Source organism: Lactuca sativa, chromosome 6 (genome assembly GCF_002870075.4).
Source record: "Lactuca sativa cultivar Salinas chromosome 6, Lsat_Salinas_v11, whole genome shotgun sequence".
Classification (NCBI taxonomy): domain Eukaryota; kingdom Viridiplantae; phylum Streptophyta; class Magnoliopsida; order Asterales; family Asteraceae; genus Lactuca; species Lactuca sativa.
The window spans coordinates 201614876-201635500 of NC_056628.2; the positions used below are offsets into that span (position 1 = coordinate 201614876).

The window sequence follows — 20625 nt, forward strand, 5'->3', positions numbered from 1 at the left end:
TTTAAAAATAAAACATAACAATAACAAACAAATGCATAAATGAAATGTTGTGACAATTTAATTTCATATTAGTATATTACCCATTCAAAATATTCGAATATTAGGGTGTCACTAAGGAATAAACCCTTTCTATTCATAGTGAATACATGAAGATAATACACAACAATTTACATACTCATAAGTTCTAACTTGACACTATATTTTACTAGTATGTGTCATATCCTTCTATAAGCATATCAAAGCTAAGTCCCAAACTTGAAGCAGCAAAACTTCATGCTTATATAGGTAGTCTTTTTATTCTTGCACCAACAAAGGTAATTTTTTTAAATAATTATTAAGAAATAAAATTTCAACCTCATTTACTTGTAGTACTAAACACATACCTTGGGATGATGTCAATAGTGTGTTCCAATATTCCAATATCAAGATTTCCACATTAAATTCAACATTTGATATTACATTAGATAAGAATTGGGTATTTTATTATGAAATATTTCAGGTGGACTTTTAACCAATGCTTACAGTTGCTTTGTGCACAAGATCTCTAACTAACCCTTTGGTTAGATGACCGGATAAATTCAACTGAGTTCTCACAAACTCCATACATATCACATCATTCATGAGGAGATCACGAATCGTGCTGTGTCTAACACCTAATTTTCTAGACTTCCCATTATACAGTTAACTATAATCCTTAGCCAAAGTTACAACACTATCACACCTGACAGAAATGGTAGATATCAGTTTGGGGCATATTGGAATTTCATAAATCAAATCCCTTAGCCACTCAGCTTTTCTACAGGAAGCAACAATTATAATAAATTCAGAATTCATGGTTAAGTTTGTAATACAAGTTTGTTTATTGGATGCCCAAGAAATAGAACCACCTCCAAGAAGGAATACCCAACCACTTATATAGGAGTGATCCTATAAGTTGGTAATCCAGTTGTCATCTAAATAAACTTCCAAAATAGAAGAGAATCCAACTGAATACTCTATTTATAACTTGCCAATGATGTGAACTAGGATTGCTAGTATACTTACTAAGCTTTCCTACAACATATGTTGTATACGGCCTAATGCTAGTCACTATATACATAAGACGACCAATATCTCTTGAGTATTCAAGTTGAGACATTGGAGATCCATTATTAGGTAGGAGCTTAAGATTATGATCTATAGCAGTGCTAACAGTAGTACAATTTTCAAGGTTAAACTTCTTCAATATCTTCTCAATGTAATAAGATTAAGAAATTGAAATCCATTGTTTCCTTGTTTAATTCTTATACCAAGAATTACCTTAGCCTTCCCCATGTCTTTCATGTAAAAACTAAATGATAAGACTTTCTTGGTTTAATCAACTTCATCTTACTCGGTACCAAAAATTAACATATCATCTACATATACACAAATTATAACCCTTAACTTGAATGATCAAATTTTCTATATACACACTTGTCAGCATGGTTTAATGCAAACCCATTAGACAAGACCACATCATCAAACTTTTGATTCTATTGTTTTGGTGCTTGTTTCAAACTATATGATGATTTATTCAACTTGCACACATTGTTTTCATTTCCAGACATCACAAACTCATCAGGTTGTTTTATGTAAATCTCCTCATCCAATTCGCCATTCAAGAATGCAGTTTTCACATCCATTTGGTGAATCACACGATTATGTATAGCTGCAAGAGCTAACTATAATCTAATAATGGAAATCCTAGAAACAAGAGCATAAGTATCAAAGAAGTCAATACCTTTTTTTGCCTAAAGCCTTGGATAACCAATCTGGCTTTGTACTTATCTATGGTGCCATCCACTTTCAACTTTATTTTAGGATCCATTTACATCCTAATGCTTTGTAACCAGTAGGTAAATCAGATAATACCCAAATATTGTTATGTATGATAGAATTAATTTCATCATGAATTACCTCTTTCCAAAAATATACATCTCTATATGCAATATTGATGTTGAGACACAGTCTCATTCCTTGTTCCTTCAACTATATAAAGTTGAAAGTTAGATCCAAAAGACTTAGCTTTTTTAGCTCTAGTGCTCTTCATATGTTCATGTACACAACTTATGCCACCAGAAACATCTTCAGGTTGAATTTTAGTCTTGCTACAAGAATGTTGAATCATGTACCTTGGTATAGGTATAGATGTAAATCCCTCTTCATCAAAAGTAGCATCTCTTGACTCTATAAGAGTGTTCACAGACACACTTTCATTCCTTTCTCTCCCAAGGTTTTCCTTTTGGGTTCTATGAGCCTTAGAACTACTCTACAACCTAAACTCTGAGATAACTCAAACTTGGTACGTTTTATACCAAAGCTCATAAGGGATATTCTTACTCCTTTTGTTTGGAGTTTTATTCAATATATAGAAAACGGTCAACATAGCCTCACCAAAAAAATCCTTCACTCAGACCAGAATAAGATAACATGGAATTAACTATTTCTTTCAAAGTCTTATTCATTCTTTCAGCTACACCATTTTGCTATGGTGTGTAAGGAGATGTGGTTTAGTATACTATCTAGTAGATTCAAAATAAACTAGATCATAATACTCACAACCTTTGTGAGTATGCAAAACTTTTATTAATCCATTTTTATGTAGCTCTACTTATTGTTTATCACTAGTACAAAAATAACCTACAGTCACTATTTTTTAAAACAAGGTTGTCACTAATTTGGTTAATTGCATCACTTAAGATCATTAATCAAATTTCATGAATGTTTTAGTCATGAATTAGCTAAAAGACGTCACCGTTGCAAACTATTTTCATACATTTTGTCACTATCTTACATAAAAAAATCTAACAAATACTAGCCAATGCTCACGGTATATCATTATGATAAATATTTTATTATGACATTTAAAAAAACATGTGACTATAAGTGTTTTATTATAATAGTTTGATTTCATATGTATGACTAAAATTAATGATTTTGAATACAAAAGAATAATAGCATGTGAATATAAGTATTTTACTATGACATTTAATAAAACAAATCATGTCACAAATATGTTTATCTAAATGTATAAAATCGCACCAATAAAAGATAAGTAAAACATATGACTATAATTGTTTTATGGTGACAGTTGAATGTTGAAAAATGAAAACAAAATTTCGAGGTAGTTTAATTTTTTTTCGTCTTCTAAAAATTTTAAATTTTCTCTCTTTACTAGAATTACAACGCTATTTCCCTAAATCAAATATATATATATATATATATATATATATATATATATATATATATATATATATATATATATATATATATATATATATATATATATATTTTAAAATTAGACCTAATCCCATCTTTCTATATGTGTCTGTCTCCCACCAAAACTAAGACCATCCCCCCACCCTTTCTTTTTTTCTTATACATGATCCCCAACACCTCCACCCTACCAATGTAGCCCCCTTCTATAATTTTCTCTCAAATTAGGCTGGGATCCACTCAATTGTGGGATATGTAAGTTCGTCCCTCCAAATTTCTTTTGTTTATATCACTGGTTATTAGATTTGATTAATTCCACCCCACCAGCTTCTGCACTTGCTCCTAAGTTTAGGTTACATCCATCAGATGTGGAACTCATGCGAGACTATCTCAATTCGATCTTCCCTCGTCAATAGTTCATTCTAAATTAGGGTTGTATACCATATTAGTCAACTACCACTTACATTGTTGTGTATTTTGTACACTACAAATCGTGTTAATTTCTTATAAATGGTACAATTAAAATTTGAACAAAACTATAGTTGTATATTACTAGATTGGTGTAAATGTTTTGGATTGTATTTTAGTAATTACTAATGTGGATTATGTTAATTTTTTTATAGACAATCTATGCATGATGCTCATGTTAATTTTTTATAAACACTGATGTGTGTTTTGTACTCTATAGATCAGTCAATCAACACTTACACTATTTATGTTATTCACTTTTATAATGACATTGAGCATATTTTCACTCTTTATGATTTTCACTTTTTATAATTATATTTGCCTGTTTTCAGCTAACTTAGTCATACTCTCTAGTCTTCTTATCAGGCACCGATTTATTATTGTGTTTTGTAGGGACTTAGAATGGATATTGTTGCAGCTGAAGAGGAGATTGCTAGATGAAATGTAGCAACACAACAAAAAGCTGCAACAGGGAAATGTATGTAAGAGGGTTGGTGGTGGTTTTGGTAGGGCCGGATGATTTTCAAGATAACGAAGGGGAGTGATGTTTGCAAAATGGTGAAATTTACTTTTAATAATAATTTTTATATGTATGAATTTGATTAAAAACATCAAGCTCCTTCCTTGATTCCTTTTGGGTACAAAAAATTCTTGATGGATAGTCAACAGGCCCAAAGCCAGCCCATGTGGCCATTTGGCCATTTTTTAATATATTTTGTGGCCAATTACGTTGGATTTTTTTTTTTTTTTTCTCAATATCATTTTCTTGTCAATCCAGCCCATTATAACTCGTGTTTTGCTAAAACAATCCAACCCAACAACCATTTTAAAACATATATTTATATAAAGCTCATCTGTTTCCTCACACAATATCAAAGCTGATATACAAAACATCACAACCAATGCTCAACTCACCAACCTTCACATCTGAATGGGCTTATATTGTAACGGGTAACCAGACTGCCCGAGATGCACTCAACTGACAAAACCCGACCTGACCGGACTTGGACTTGACTCTTGACCATTGACCACACCAACATACTATACTTCCTCCAAAAACCTACAACTGTTACTTTTTTAAGATTGCAAGTTGTAACAACTAACAATATAATAATTACCTTCAATTGTTGAAATTGAATCCACCAGAAGGAAGTTGAATATTATTGTTTCCACCAAAATTAAACCCGGGTTGAGGAAGAGCAACATCTCCTCCTACTCCTTCATGTTCATCTTCTTCTTCCAACCAATACGTCTCGAGAATCTTAACTGCTTTTTCATAAATTTCATTGTTGTCATGACTTTGTAAATTTTCAATCTTTTCTAGACCTTCTGCTTCATCTATCAACTGGGCATAGAAATTAACATCTCCACTTTGACCCAAATTCTTCTCCACTTCACCTACTTTCAGAATGTTTTCAAGTCCTTCTAAACAAACAGTCACGATCCGTGGGTCCGGACATGCAAGCAGATCGCATAAGGGTTTGATACATCCCTGACTCACCAAATACCTGTATAATATTTATTAAATTATTATTTAAAACTTCTGGAATAATAATAATAATAATAATGTGAATTGAGAGGGTACTTGATCTGTTCATTGTTTCCACCAGAAGTGGCGTTTGATATTGCCCAAGCAGCTTCTTTCTTTATGTCGAATTCAGCTGTCTGAAGCAGATTCACTAAAGGACCAATTAACCCAGCTTCAATTACAGCCTGTAATTTATAAAAAAAAATATGGAATCAACATATAAATTTAATGAAAAAAACTTTCACCTTTTTCCCAATTCATGGTTTTTTTAAATGAAATATACATTACAATCACATTTCATTCTAGTACCAAAATATGCAACATTGGAATAGGGAATCGATTATATGTCTCTTATTTATACAGCAATGTTTCACTTTTTTTTACCAGATTATGCAACATTGTTTTTTACTTTTTAACCAATTTATGCAACTAACACAAATTATGCTTAGAAGTTTACCTGTATCTGTTCTTTGTTTCCAGCAGTTATGTTTGAGATAGTCCAACAGGCTTCTTTCTTGATGCTCTTTTTATGGTTATGTGTCAACAAGCTCAACAGATATGGAAGTGCACCATGCTCAATAATACACTACACAAAAACAAAAAAACAAAAAAAAAAAAAGATTCATTAACCATTTATTGTTGTCTTCAACTTGTTTCTTAAGCAAATAAATAAAAATCATTTCAAGTAGCTGAGGTTTTTCTCACTATTGTCTAATGCTAAAAAGATGTTATAAATATTCAACAAAGGATGTTTAAAAGATATTTGTGAAAATGACAGCAGATTTGGTGGGGAAGTGGAAGGAAAATAAAAGGTTGAGGGTAAATTTGTAAAAAGTTGGGACTTAATGGGGAAAGAATGTAAAATCTGTACCTGAGTTTGGTGATCATCGCCTGTAACAATATTCCCAACAGTTCGAAGTGCAGGAATGATTACTGAAGGAGAAGGATGTCTGAAGAATAAAATGAAAATAAAATTAGTCAAACTTTCAAGCATTTCAGTCAAGAAATTTCAAGCAAAAAAGACACCAAAAGGATCTTCTTAAATGAAAAACGTTTTATAATGACTTGTTGATATTGCCACGTCAGCATTCCACCAACTTATTCAAACAAAAAAAAACCTACAACAGCCCTCAAAAACAGCTGTTATAACAAGGATATAAAAAAAATCTTTTACTTTGTTATACACGATATTTTCCATCACTATTAACGTCTAATAGATTATACGAATTAACCAAAATAGAAAAAATGTATAAAATGAAAGGATACTGGAAGAGGGATAGGGGTAAAAATGTAATTTTGATAAAGTATAAGAAGAAGATTAAAGTTAGTTGGACTCACAGGAGGAGCTCAACAAGACGTTGACAGACACCAGCCTCAATTACAGCTTGAATTTTGTCATTTGTTCCATCAGACAAATAAGAGAGAGCCCAACATGCATCCGTCAACACCTCTTCATCATTTGAATGAACAAGTCTTTCCAATGCAGGAAGTGCTGGTTTTGTCTGCAAATTATATACACTTTTAGTAATCCCACCTCCCAAAATAGGGTTAAATGCAAGAAATAGCAACATACGTTCATTTTGTTTATTTATTATAGGCTTTATTCTATTCTTGTACAACAAATAAATGAAAGCAGGTTGCTATTTCTTGCATGTAGCCCATAGAAATAAGAAGAAAGATCAGAGAGTAAGAAAAAACCAGCTCAAATGGAGGTTGTGGTTTTCCACGACAAAAGTTTGATAATGTCCATGTGGCATTTCTCAGCATTGAAAGTTTAGCATGTTCATTCAATTGAGCCAATAAAGGCATTAATGCACCTTGACCTAAGACAAGATCACGACATTTTGGTGAATCTCCAGCAATATTCCCCAATGCCCAAACAGCCTACAACAACAACAACAAAAAAAAGGTGGTTATAACTTATAAGTGAGAAACTGATTCCACCATATCTAAGGAATGGAATGCTTTATGACTTTATTCCATTCCATCCAATCAAACATATCCTAAATGATGATTTCAATTTTCAATTCGACATGTTACCTGTTCACGAACATCATCACTTGGAGAAGCAAGAAGCTTTACAAAAATTGGAACTGCTCCATGATCAATTACCACTTTGGTATTCTCAGAAGTGCCAGAAGCTATATTTGTGAGTGCCCAAGCAGCCTCAAACTGTTCAAAGTCAAATCAAGATAAAAGTCAACTAAACAACCAGAAAAGATGCAAATTGTATAGGACTCATACCTGAAGCTGTGGAAAATCCTCCCTCATTAGGAACTCTACAAACCTAGGCACAACTCCAGATTGTATAACTTCTTCAATTGGTGGACTCCTTTCTGTGATAAAAAGATATGATGATTTGAATGCATAAAGGAATAATAATTAATACATCCAAAAATGATATGTAAAACATTGTTTATACCTATAGAGAGCAATTTACGAAACTGGGTAGTTGCCTCTAGCTGCATATTGCCATCATTTGAATAGACTCCAGCAACCATTGAAGGAAGACTTTCTAACTGCAAGTTGATCGACATCATTTTAACAGTTGAACAAAAACAAGTGTTTCACCCAAAAGATAAGCAAATAGTTACAAACCCTCCCAAAAAGCAAAAATAAAAAGGTAAAACCCAAGGGAATAAAAACAAGAAGGTCATTCCACGCTTTTGTGAACATGAATTCCATGAAATTAGATAAGCAAGGAAGAATCACAAGCATTGATGGTATAATAAGATGATCATATGCATCTGTGTATACGTGATAAAAGTTCAATACTTCAAGCCTACTTAATAAACAATAATTCATATTGTCAACTCATTTACAGTATAATCATATTCGTATTTTGAGATGCAGGTGTTGAATAATTTTATGTACTCAGTGTAAACCTAGAAAATTAACAAGTTTCGACTGATCCTTCTGATTAAACAAGACACATCAATCCAATCATCATCGAACTAAATCAAACCATGTTAGTTGGAAATTCAATTGTACGGAAGGGAAATGAGACCTTTTTCTCGATTGTGGCGGTTTGAATAGGAGCACCAGTAGACAGCGGCTGTGACGACGGCTGAACTTGACGCTTCTTAAGCAAGTTCTCCTCTCTCTTGTTTTTACGGATCTCAACCATATTGTCCTCCCTCCTCCGCCTTCCTTCCTCCGCATCTACGGCCACCTTGTACCGGTTCCGGCGAACCTCAGTCCTGGCGTTTGGCCTCAGAGACATGATTAACCGGTGATCGAATTCAACTCAAAATCGAAACCCTATGGTTACAAATACATAAGCAAAATAATTGATGAATATGTTATATGAAAAAGTAGGAGCGATCGAACTGATTATGATCAATTTGGATGACTACACTCTGGACTCTAGAGTGTTCTAATTTCATATACTGGTCCTTCAACTTTGAAACATTTTACCCTAATGGCAAAACTCTATTTGAATTGTTTATACTTTAAATGATCATTATATCATCTTAATGAAGGTAACTTTGGGTTAATATATAATCAACTAATTACATTTTATTTTTTCATCAATTTATGTAATAAAATAATTTCATACGTAAGATATCATGATTTGATTTTCTCTTATTGATCTCAATAATTATTGCCATATAATGCTTATGTAAACTTACTATACAAATAAGCATGTCGATACATTAAGCTTCAATCAAAGGTTTTGTCACAACCTACACTTACCAACAAAACAATCAATTTAAATACGAGAGGCACATGAATCACTAGCAAAAAATTTGGTTTGTTCAAATTCGGTATTACAATAACTTATTATTAGATCGAAAGGGTCGAATGTCCAAAGTGGCCTAGCATCATTCAAATGAAAAGTTAGTCAATGTGTCTTGTTTATATTGTCATGTTTCGGTCCCTTTTGGTCCTTTCTTGTAAAACAAACATTACTAATTGGATACATTATAAAGCTTATAAATGTTATTGATTTCTTGTGATATTAAGTATTACAAGATTATTATTTGATGTTTTGTAGAAATAAACAAAATTTCAAACACTAAAAAAATGACAGCATCCAAAATACAAAAGTCATAAAATTTACATGAATTATAACTTAGAGTGCTAAAATTATAAATATAAGAAACAGCGCAATCCAGTTGGTCTTTAACCTGTCTCATCGGTTCTATCTCATCTACAACGGGATTAAATAAATAACTTACTGTATTACTTAGCAAACAAACATTACAATGTTTTCAATAGTAAAGCATACGTTTCTTGGGCTTAAATAGATACCTAGACTGATAAGTGGAATGATACACATCCCCTAGAAGCCTAAACTGCAATATCGCAAATAAAATCACCGGAATAGAAGCCAAACCCGCCACAATGATGGGCACCCATTTCAAATGCTTATTATAAAGCAGAAAAAAACTCGCACCAAAAGCAATCATCATAGTCACAATCGAAAGAAAAAGCGCTGCAAGACCCAACATCAGCTTTTTGGGTAACGATTCCAAGAAATCACGTTCAGCATAACGAGACGTGAGGATGGATAAGAATATGAGCACCGAGGTGGAAGAGAATATTAAAGAAACCGCATCTGCGATCACAAATATAATGAGTGTTGGTTTGTGGCGGAAAAAGGGAATCCCGCTGTTTTGGTTGTAACCACCGGGGAGTGTAAAAGCAGCGGCGAATACGATGGTGGCGATGAGAGTTGCCACCACCATACACTGAGCGGCGGTGTTCTTCATCCAATCTTCGCCTTTGGTAACGAGTGTTTCATGTTTTTTGGTGAATAAGTCGTGTGGTGTCTCGCCCTGAGCGTTCTTTCTTTGTCTGTAATTAGGTGGGATCATCCGCTCGACCTCCTACAACACATACATATCATGATATCAAGTCACTTTTTATTAGAAAAAATTAGAGGAAATAATATCAAATAGCTACCTGCTTTATTCTTTTAACCAATATAAGCAATATATCTAACTTTGTTTAACCATAATAGCAAAATGTATTTAACGATGGAAACACTAACAATATGTACGCATAACAGCAATGTAGTTGCAATTACTTAACATAATAGCAAAGTACATCCTCTTTTTTTTTTTTTACCGATAATAGTAACATTTAAAGAAAATGTACGTTGCCAATATCCAGTACGGTGAAGTGTGAGTAAATTGCTATTATGGGTAAAAAAATATATGTATGTTGCTACTATTAGTGAAAACATATAATACATAGTTTTATTGGCAAAGAAATATAAGCATGTTGCTATTGTTACCCTTAACAACAGTGTACTTACACTTATTTTTTTTTCAATAATAGCAATGTATTTTATTTTTTACACATAATAGAAACATACTAGTTTTTTACTCACAATAGCAACCTACTTGCATTTTATCAACAACATGACCAATGTACTTAATTTGTTACATATTGTTATTATTAGTAAAGAAATGTAACTGTGTTGCTATTATGGATAATGATTTGCAATTATGTGTAAGAAAATGTAAATATTGCTATTATTGGTAAAAAAAGTGCAAGGATGTCGTATTAAGTCAAAAAGAAACTCATACCTTGAACCATAATAACTCACGTTGCATTTGTAGAGCGACTCCTGACACATTCTGAAATCGTTTCGGCTTAGCACTCTTGGCAACTAAATGCAACATGTTATTCCCATTTTTGTCCTTAATAGGAGTAATTAAATCTTTCATTGAGCCAATCTCATATAGCAAATTATAGATCTTTGCTTGACGACGTTTGATAGCAATGTGAAATATAGTTTGCCCTTTGTCATCAACCTTCCAAATTAGGTCGGGATATGACTGAATGAGCTCAATTATAAACCTTATGTTACCCATTTTTGCAGCAGTGAAAAGTACTCGAGAAGGATAGCTTCTCGTTATACCCCCTTGCTTTTGAACTTCCAAAGGTGGCCCTCGAATTATGTCATCAATCTCACTCTTGGGCATTATTGCGATTTTTTCCCAAAGTATTCTTAATAATTGCAGGGCTTCACTTTCCTTTTCTGTAAACCCTACCTTCACATGAAAGACTGCAAAAACTGAAAGCAACAACCAAGAAGATTCTTTGTAGTAATTAGTCGGTTTCGGTTATACTTTATTTTTAACGGGTCAAAAGGAAAAAAAAAATTAGAAAAATGAGCAAAAAGTAATGATATTAAAAGTAATTATTCTTGAAAAAAAAACATGCTCTGATATCCTTCTGTTAGTTAAAGAACATACATGAACTTCTTAAATCAATAATATTAAAGCATTAGAGGGATATGAAAAGTATGTCACTCCATTATTTGATATAATAACAAAGAAAGGGTTATTTTTCTTGTAATATCAAAATGGCATATGACTAGCGAGCATACTTACTTGAGTTGATGATTCTAACGAAAATATGTGGTTTTTTCTGTTTAAATGCACGAGTCTTTTGAGCCAAAACAAAGAGTACATTTGTGAGTAGTCCCTTTTTGGCATAGAGTTCGGGGCGATCATTCACTATTTTTGTGGCAACATCTACAAAAGATTTTGTTTCATTTAATGAGAGAAATTTTATTAGCATATGCAGAATAATTAATCATCAAATCGTAAAGATTAAAAAAATATGAAGCATTCAAAGGAAAAACACAATGTTATCCAAAAATATTTTTCTAGCTATGGAGCACTATACCTATGACCCTAAAATTGTAAGAAAAAAAGAGAATGGTAAATGCAAGAAATAACAACTTACCAAATATATCAGATTCAACACATTTTTGTAGAAGCCAACCCCGATTCTCATGACTCCAAAAATCGCCCGATAACTTATTAGAATTATGATAGAGATATCTCACCATATCTGGTTTTGCAAATAAAGCAGCCACATAGAGTGGCATTGTTCTATTACTACCAGGGATTTCCATCACAGCTCTGTTCTTTTTCACCATTACCATGGCTATTTTCACGTTTCCTGCTGCAGCTGCTAAACCAAGTGCAGTATTGTAACTTTTATTTTGTAGTTCCAAATCATTCTTTTCCATCAAATTCACTAAATTTTCCACAAACTCTTCCACGGCTTTGGTGCTTTCTGCTGATGCTGCAATGTGAAGGGGTGTTTCGTAATTTTCAGTTATAGCAAAACGTATCAGTTCTGGTTGTTTGTCAAGGATGGGTTTTGCAGCTTTCCAATTGCCTATGATTGATGCTTCATAAAGTGGAACACCAATCTTGATGTAGTCTTCTCTACTTCCTTCAAATTAAGCGTTTTCAAAAAGCAGGTTAGAATTACATCCACCCAATCATTAGGGTACTCACGATAGTGAAGAAGATATGAAGCAACGGAATTGATAGTAGTTGAATATTATAATCAAATGCGTGGGAAAACAAAACAAAACCACAAAATTCAAATCGATCAATGAAAACGACCACGACCACCCAAAATCCATCCTAAATTCCAAGAAACTGACAGATTTCACTTTACTTTATCTGAATTTAATTTTCACGTTGCATAGAGATAGAGTAGCGTTTTGTAAATTTTCGCTAAATGGCGTGTGTTCAGTTCAACTTATACTTGTCCTACCTTCAAGTAGATCTGATCGAGGTAGATTCGGTGGTGGCGGCATTGGTGGTGGCATCGGAATGACGATTTGGTTCTGTTGGTGGTGGTGGTTGTTTACTCCAGGACCTGAGCTTGTAGTTGCGATATTCATCTCTCCGGCTGCTTACTTCCCTTCAATGGAATCACAAAAACATGAAGTCACCAATCGATGGATTTGAAGAATAAAAATACATGAGATTCTTGAAGTGTGAATGTCTGATGCTCAAAGTTGAAGCAACCTTCTTCTTTTTATGAAAGGAGAGTAATGAGTTTTACACATGATTTTGTAGGAAAGTCATGGTCAACGTCAACGTCAAAAATTCCCCATGTGGCCTTTTTTGCTAAAAAGCTACTTCGATAATACATGTGGTCGAATTTTAATGGCACCAACAAGTAAGATTGAATTCGTTCATTTTTAGTTATCATCATTTTTTTATAAAAGATCGTAACGTAAAAAAATGTAATCTCTACTTGTAAATCTTAGACTTACAGCTCTTTAATTATTATTATTTTTTTTAGTTTAGCTTTAAATTAAATTTACTAGTTTCTTATCTTTCTAAAATGAGTAAATTACACAAATGGTCCCTATAGTTTGTGGTAATTTGCACGTTTGATCCATAACTTATTTTTTTAACTCGGAAAGTCTCTATTACTTGCTTTTGTTGCGTGTTTGGTCCATGTCTTACCTAAAAAGACTATTTTGCCATTGATTGTTTTAATTTATTTAAATAAGATGGGATATGTAAAATAAGAAAAGGTGAAGTGGAAGTGAGGTTGGGGTTGTGTTTTTTTTAAATAAATTTAAAAATCAATGGCAAAATAGTCTTTTTATGTAAGACAATGAGCAAACGCGCAACAAAAACATGCAATAGGGACTTTTCGAGTTAAAAATATAAGTTAGGGACCAAATATACAAATTACCCCAAACCATAGGGACTACTCGTGTAATTTACTCTTCTAAAATAAGTTTAGTTAATTTAAGTATTGTTTTTGTTGCAATATGTAATATGGAAGTAAACAAACACTGAAAAGTAGTTGAGGTTTTCGTAAACAGAGGTGATATATATTCACAACATTTTTATACAACCATGAATTTTTAAGGTAAGAGGACAGTTATGCATTTGTATTAATTCAAATAAGATATAAAAAAGTCAATACACATCGACAGAAAACAAATGGACAGTAAGCTGTGCCAATAGTCCTTATAATTAATTATTCAAAAGCAAATCTTCCATTCAATTGAAAATCGCGAGTCTATCCATAATCGGGTCAAAGAAGAAGAGACGAGGCAATCGGATCATAGAAGAAGGGGCGACAACCTCCGGGGATCTCCTCATCACTTCATAAGGTTGCAACAATGGTCATTGACAAGCCTTTGTTTGTGCTTGTCAGGCCCGGCCCAATAGAATGGACAAGTTGGACGATGACCCATGGCCTCAGTAGGGTTGGGGCTCTTAAATTAAATTTCACTTGTATATATTTTAAATGCATTTAAAATTTAAAAAAAAAATTATCTTACATTGAGTTGGTTGGCTGGCTAGGAAATCTCTTTACTTTACCAAGGCAGGTTTGAATCTCGTTATATCTTCTTTTCAAACTAATATAGAAAAGTTTTAATATGTAGAATTTCTATATAAGCTTTGTTTCTTCCTTTCAATCTTTTATTAGGCATGCCATTTGCTTCAAAATAAAAAATAAAAAAAGCCTTTATGATTCTGGTTAATTCTACGAAAATCATTATATACATACATTTTCTTTATTATTTACTTGATAAACTTTATTATAGTAGTATTTAATAATTCTATTAATTTCAGGTCCCATATATTAGTGTTTATATACAAGATTTAAACATATTTTCATTATCATAATTATCAATTCTCTTGGAACATTTTAAGATATATAATTATCAATTCTCATGGAACATTTTAAGATATATACTAATTTTAATTTATAATATATTCATCATTTAAATTTGTACATATATAAGGATGTTGTTTGGTTATAGGGATGAGCAAAAGGACCGAACTGGCCGGAACCGAACCGGACCCAGGAACCGGCTTCGGCCAAAATCAAGAACCTAACCGGTCCGGCGGTTATACCGGTTCCCAGTTCCTACTGGTTCTTGTCGTGTCTTCAAATGTTGGAACCGGTCCTCGAAAAATAGCTTTATACGGTTCCGGTTTTTGCCGGTTCTACCGGTTCCGGTTATGTCGGCTCCGGTTCCTACCGGTTCCCGGTTTCAAATATCCACAAAAATAACGTCCCGGTCTCAACTCGACCGGTTCCATCGGGTTCCGGTGTCGGTTCTGGTTCCGGCCGGTTCCCCGGTCCATATGTCCATCCCTATTTGGTTATGTTTTTTGGGTTTTATATAATCAAATTATCAAACCAAACCTAAAAAGTTAGTCTTTTTTAAACGCAAAACCAAACCTACGGTTTCCAAAATGTTTTAGATGTTTGGTTTTTGATATTAATCTATTATTGTTATTTTTTCTTTTGCAGAACCTAATAGTTGTAGTGGTTAGTTGTTAACTCATACATTTTAAACAACTAGCCGTTTACCCCCGCCAAGCGACGGGTGCGAGTAAATTCTTATTTTGAACAAAAAATTCTTAGTTAAGATAATATTCACTTTTTCACTTTTAGATTTTCAATTTCTAGGGTTTCTCAAGCCTTCTTAATATTTATTTCAATAAGGGTCGTATAAAGTTGAATACAATATAAGTTCAATTTTGTTTAATAAAATTTTTACTTTTAACAAAAAATCCATATTTTGATAGTGTTCTCTTGTGTTCTTTATGAAATTTTGTTTTTATTGTTTCTCTTAAGCATTCTTTAAAATTTATTCCAATAAGAGTCATATAACACTTCAATTCATATATGTTCAACTTTCTTTAAGAAACATGGAATAGGTATAAGTTCAACTTTATCGAAGAAAGATTATAAAACGACTCACCTTTTTCATTCATTTAATAATCATCTTTAACATTTCATTGGACAATTAAACTTTATTGACCTCTTTAACTTTTTAAAATATAAAAATGGATAAAGTTACTCAGAAACAAAGTTACATATTCATCCTTCCAACCAGAGACAAAGTTACTTGCTCGAATAAAAATCCACTAAAAATAGAACGTTCTTCCTTCTATATCTCGGGCATGTGGCACAAATTATCGTTGCAAAATCTACCGTCAACTTGTAGAGAAAAATCCATCGGACTGCACACTGCTCCTTGTGTTTTTCCTTTTTTATTTCAACTTCAGCTATTCACCTGTATAGCAAACCATTTACATGGCTCAACAAAATACATTCTAAGAAACTAATTCCACTATCTATCAAAAAATAATTCACATTGGAATAACTCACATGTATAGCAAACAATCCTCATATTATCAGCAAATGTATTTCTTGGTTCACACTTCACATAATTTGGGAATATCAACAAACCTTACAGCAAGAAACAGAAAAGTAGGGATAAGCTTTCTTGGGGAATTCCATATAAGCGAGGGAAGAATTGTTTTTTTTTTAATATAGCACCAGATTGAAAAGGTATAAAAGGTGTTCCCCTCTGTTTATCCATGGATGAGAGAGAACTTGAGCACACATGACGGTTTGACAAATTCATAATATGATGACATATTAAGGTAAACATATTTCTTTTCAACTTGTTCCTATCAAATGAAAAGCTTTAATATGAAGAAATGAAAGTAGGTTGTTATAATAAACAAATTAATAGAAGTACCAACCTTCAAATCCCATCTAATATATGTACCATTGTAAACTTGTTAGTTCATAGACCTTTATGAATTCTTTTAGTATCATCCATTTGCTGCAAAATCATTTATCTAAAAAAACAGATGAAAAAAATGATTAATATTTACCATATCTATACAAACACATATTTATAAACTCATATCTACACACATGTATACAAACTTGGACCAATTCAGATCTATAAAAAACTAAAATCTGGTAAATCACATCATCATGAATCACCTAACCATGATGCATACCATTTTTCCCAAAAGCAGCTACCCAAGTATCTTCTTGAACCGTATTACATTGAAAATTTTAGTGGCAACATTAATTAAAAAAAGAAATCAACTATTTCAATCCTAGTTAATGGTGGTGATTTGATGATTAGAACACTAAAAACATCAATAAAGAAACAAAAGTTGTTGTCTTTTACGGATTGTGAGTTTTAGTAGGTTCATTATAGAGAATATGAAAGAAAAATTGGTTTAAATCTGCCAAAGACTGAATGGTAATATTGTAATTATAATTTACAAATAAGAGGTTATAAGAAATGTGACTGTAAATGTTACTGATTCAATATAGGAAGAAATTGCAACAGCAAAAAAAAAAAGGTTCAGTAAACCATAACAAATGCATAAGTCGAACACATGAACCCATATTGACAAAAAATACATATATTACAACCAATTTTCAAAAAAATCAAGTTTACCCTTGTTATTAGTTTGGAATTTTGTTAGTGGATCTATGATCTAAAACCAGAGAGAGAGAGAGAGAGAGAGAGAGAGAGAGAGAGAGAGAGGACCAAGATTACTAAAGATCTTCATGATGGTGGTTTGTTGCTAGAGATGTAGGTGTTTGAGGACTGTGATGACCGCCTATGGTTTATGATTCTACCTACTCAAAAGCCTTTCTTCCAAGTTCAAAAATGACAATCAGAAATCAGATTCCACTTTCTCATTAGCCCTCTTGGTTGAGTTCTTTGAACCTACAAAGAAAACACAATAGAGAAACATATTAAAAACCTTTTTAGGAACAAACCTAATATGATAAAGCCTTAACCCAAGATATTTATAAGATAAAAATACAAAAAGATAAAAATAATCAAATCAATTACAAGTAAGAATTAAAATAAAAACCTGTGAAGATGTCCCAACCCCTTCAGAAGTTCTGATACCGAATTTTCAATCCATTATCTTCAATGACCAACACTATGGTTTACGCGACTTCTTTTCAAGATTCTAGACATCCTAGGGCAGCTTCAACAAGAAGCCTTCTGCATACATAAAGAAGCCTTCTGCATACATAATGAAGACCTAACACCATTACTAGTTCATGCAAGATATCAACTAGTTAAGACAATAAGCTTACGAGATTTGAAGATCGGGATGATACTTGAGAGGATTTGGGCCAAATGGAAGGAAGTAATGAACAAATGGCCACTCTTTCACCATATAGGCAAGAGTTTACGGCCCACATGGAGTTTACGGCCATAAACTCCCATGTGTTGGCCATGAACTCCTTGCAATGGTGTTTAAGGTCATTTCCTTGAGCTATAACTTCAGCCGATAAACCTTGACACTTATTCCTTAAGTGTACAAGGCTCAGAATGCTCAAATAAACTCCTAATTGTGCTAAAATATAACAGCAATGAGTTTGACTTTCAATGAATTGTTAGACTGAACTGGATGGAAAATTTTAGGTTGTCACATCATCCCCCTGTTAGAGGGAATTTCGTCCCGAAATTAGAATTTAGGTAAGGAAGTAGGTATGAATGATCGAGTCAAGAGGTGGGGAAACTTCCTAATCGACTGGTTCTCGCGCTCATAAGTGAATCCGGGTTCTCGGTTGGTATCCTAACGAACCTTCACTAATGGGAGGCGGCGTTGCTTCGTTCGCTTGACCACTTGGTCGATGGTCACTACGGTTCTTCCACGAAGGCGAGGATCTCGTTGATCTCGATCTCTTCGAGTGGGATTACGAGAGTCCTGACGGAAAGGTACGTTTTCAAAGTTTGAGACGTGAAGGGTAAGATGTACGTTACTGAGCTCGCGGTGTAGGTTGGGTTTGTGAGTTACAAGACCGATTCTGGCAAGAATCTCGGAGGTCCTATTATTTTGGATTTAGCTTACCACGCTTTCCAAAGCATATAAAGCCTTCCCAGAGTGAGACTTCAAAAAGGATTTGGCCTTTCACATGGAATTCCAAGGTTTTCTTCCTCTTGCTTGTCTTCCCAGTCAAGGGCCACTCCCTTCTGAGTCAAAGTCATAAGAGGTTGCGTGATTTGCGAGGAGTTCTGGATGAACTCTCGACAGTAGGTCAGCTAGACCCAGAATTTGGCGAATCCTCGTCGGTGTCTTCGGTGCTGAAAAATTCTCAACGGTTTTGATCTTTGGAAGGGTCTTCAAGAATTCCCACATCACCAATAGTGTGTCTTAGGAATTCGACTCTTCCATTCTAAAACTCGTATTTAGAGAACTTCACATAAAGCTTCTCTGATCGTAATGTTTCCATGGTTTGTCGTAGATGCTCTTTATGATTTCCTTCTTACTACGAGGGTAGATAAGTAGGTCATTTACAAGGACAATGACGAACTGGTCCAAGTAAGAATGGCTTACCCTATTCATTAAGTTCATGAATACTACGAGCGTATTGGTCCTATCCGAGGGGTATCACTACGGCTCGTAGTGTCCGTATCGAGTTTGGAAGATTGTCCTAAGAACATCCTTCACTAACACTCGCAACTGGTGATATTCGGATCTCAGGTCTATCTCTGAAAGGTAAATAATTCTTTGCAGTTGGTCAACCGACTCATCTATATCTAATGGAAGTCATGTTGAGATCTGTACCACGAGGACTTCCTAAATGTTTCCCATACTAGTACTACTCTCGCCCATGCACGCTTAACTATGGAGTTCTGATGGGATCCGGTGCATTAGTGCTGGTATGATTGCACCCCTGAATTCTGTCTTCTTGAAGAATAAGACCAGAGCTCCCAAAGGGGAGAGACTTGGTCTTTTCATTCTGTTGCTGAGTAGTCGTTAAACTGTCCGAACGGTTCTTGTATCATTTTGATTCTGGATAAGAACTGGGTTATTATACATGAAAACTTAGCTTATACACGTTATGATATAATCAAGAATGGGCGGATAATAAAATGTGTGATTCTACTCTAGTCCCATATCCCAACGGGGAAAAGAAACTAAGTTAGAAATCTTACATTCTATTGTCTACCAGGTCTTCGTTATATATAACTCGGGAATGTATGAGCGATGGAAAGTCATAATAATAATAATCTTCTTACGAATCTCTTTCGATGAACTAAGATTTCCTACTAAAGGCTACTATTGATTCTGGATGTACGTTGATTGTTCAATGAAGAATTAAGCGTATGATCTCGAAGGTTTGACCTACATCCCTATGATGCAGTCCTTGTACGGAATGGAAATATGTTCACAAAGGTTTGACCTACATCCCTATGATGCAGTCCTAGTTCGGAATGGAAGTATGTTTGCAAAGGTCCGACCTACATCCCTATGATTCAGTCCTTAGAAGGACTAGAAGTAAGTTCGTAGAATGGTCTCAAGACGTTTGTCATTCAAGCCGAGGTATCGTTGGTTGGTGAATAACATGATCCAACCACTGAAAGAGAATTGGAAATGTCTCCGGAGTTAAATTACTGTAGTCCAATGACTTGACTAAATCATGTTTCAGATAGAGTCAAATGAAGGTATGATGAAAGTATTTGAACCAAAAGAGTGACACATAAGTTAGTCGGCTGCCACTATCGTTGATGTTTAAGATGTAATAAGATCGGGAAGATTGACCTTGCAGAGGGTCTTACATCACATCTGAAGTAGAAAAAGTCCCTGACAGCATAAAGGTCTAACTAACAGTACTTACAGTACAAAGTAGTCACATAGGAAAGTGCTACACAGAATATAGGAAGGAGTATAGTTCTTTAAAACAAGGAAGTAAAGTAAAGTATCTCTTAACGGCGACGGTCACCCCTATGGTGAACCCTTAGTTCAGTTAGTTGATGTTTCATATCGAGTAGGTATCTTTCGTACATCCTCTGACGTACTCAG

At 33.8% G+C, this 20625-nt stretch overlaps 2 protein-coding genes and 1 pseudogene across 3 annotated transcripts; all 3 read right to left on the reverse strand.

Moving 5' to 3' along the window:
* Window positions 1–4529: 4529 nt before the first annotated feature.
* Window positions 4530–8577, reverse strand: LOC111914143 (importin subunit alpha-1a). Its single transcript, XM_023909890.3, has 10 exons — window positions 8241–8577; window positions 7656–7752; window positions 7478–7569; window positions 7274–7405; window positions 6932–7117; window positions 6572–6735; window positions 6105–6183; window positions 5691–5819; window positions 5291–5418; window positions 4530–5213 (listed from the first exon to the last, which is right to left on the reverse strand). The coding sequence occupies exons 1-10, from the start codon at window positions 8454–8456 to the stop codon at window positions 4826–4828; spliced, it is 1611 nt and encodes a 536-aa protein (XP_023765658.1). The 5' UTR covers window positions 8457–8577; the 3' UTR covers window positions 4530–4825.
* Window positions 8578–9275: 698 nt separating this feature from the next.
* LOC111914144 (uncharacterized) lies at window positions 9276–13052 on the reverse strand. 2 transcript variants are annotated; one of them, XM_042896005.2, is made up of 5 exons: window positions 12767–13052; window positions 11939–12436; window positions 11581–11724; window positions 10771–11252; window positions 9276–10065 (listed from the first exon to the last, which is right to left on the reverse strand). In XM_042896005.2, exons 1-5 carry the CDS (start codon window positions 12894–12896, stop codon window positions 9448–9450), a joined length of 1872 nt encoding a protein of 623 aa, XP_042751939.1. In that variant the 5' UTR covers window positions 12897–13052; the 3' UTR covers window positions 9276–9447. The 2 variants fall into 2 exon arrangements, with proteins under 2 accessions (XP_042751939.1, XP_023765659.1); XM_023909891.3 differs by having other exon boundaries at window positions 10771–11261; window positions 12767–13051.
* A 6325-nt stretch (window positions 13053–19377) lies between these two features.
* Window positions 19378–19495, reverse strand: LOC111914220 (5S ribosomal RNA; annotated as a pseudogene).
* Between the last annotated feature and the right edge of the window lie 1130 nt (window positions 19496–20625).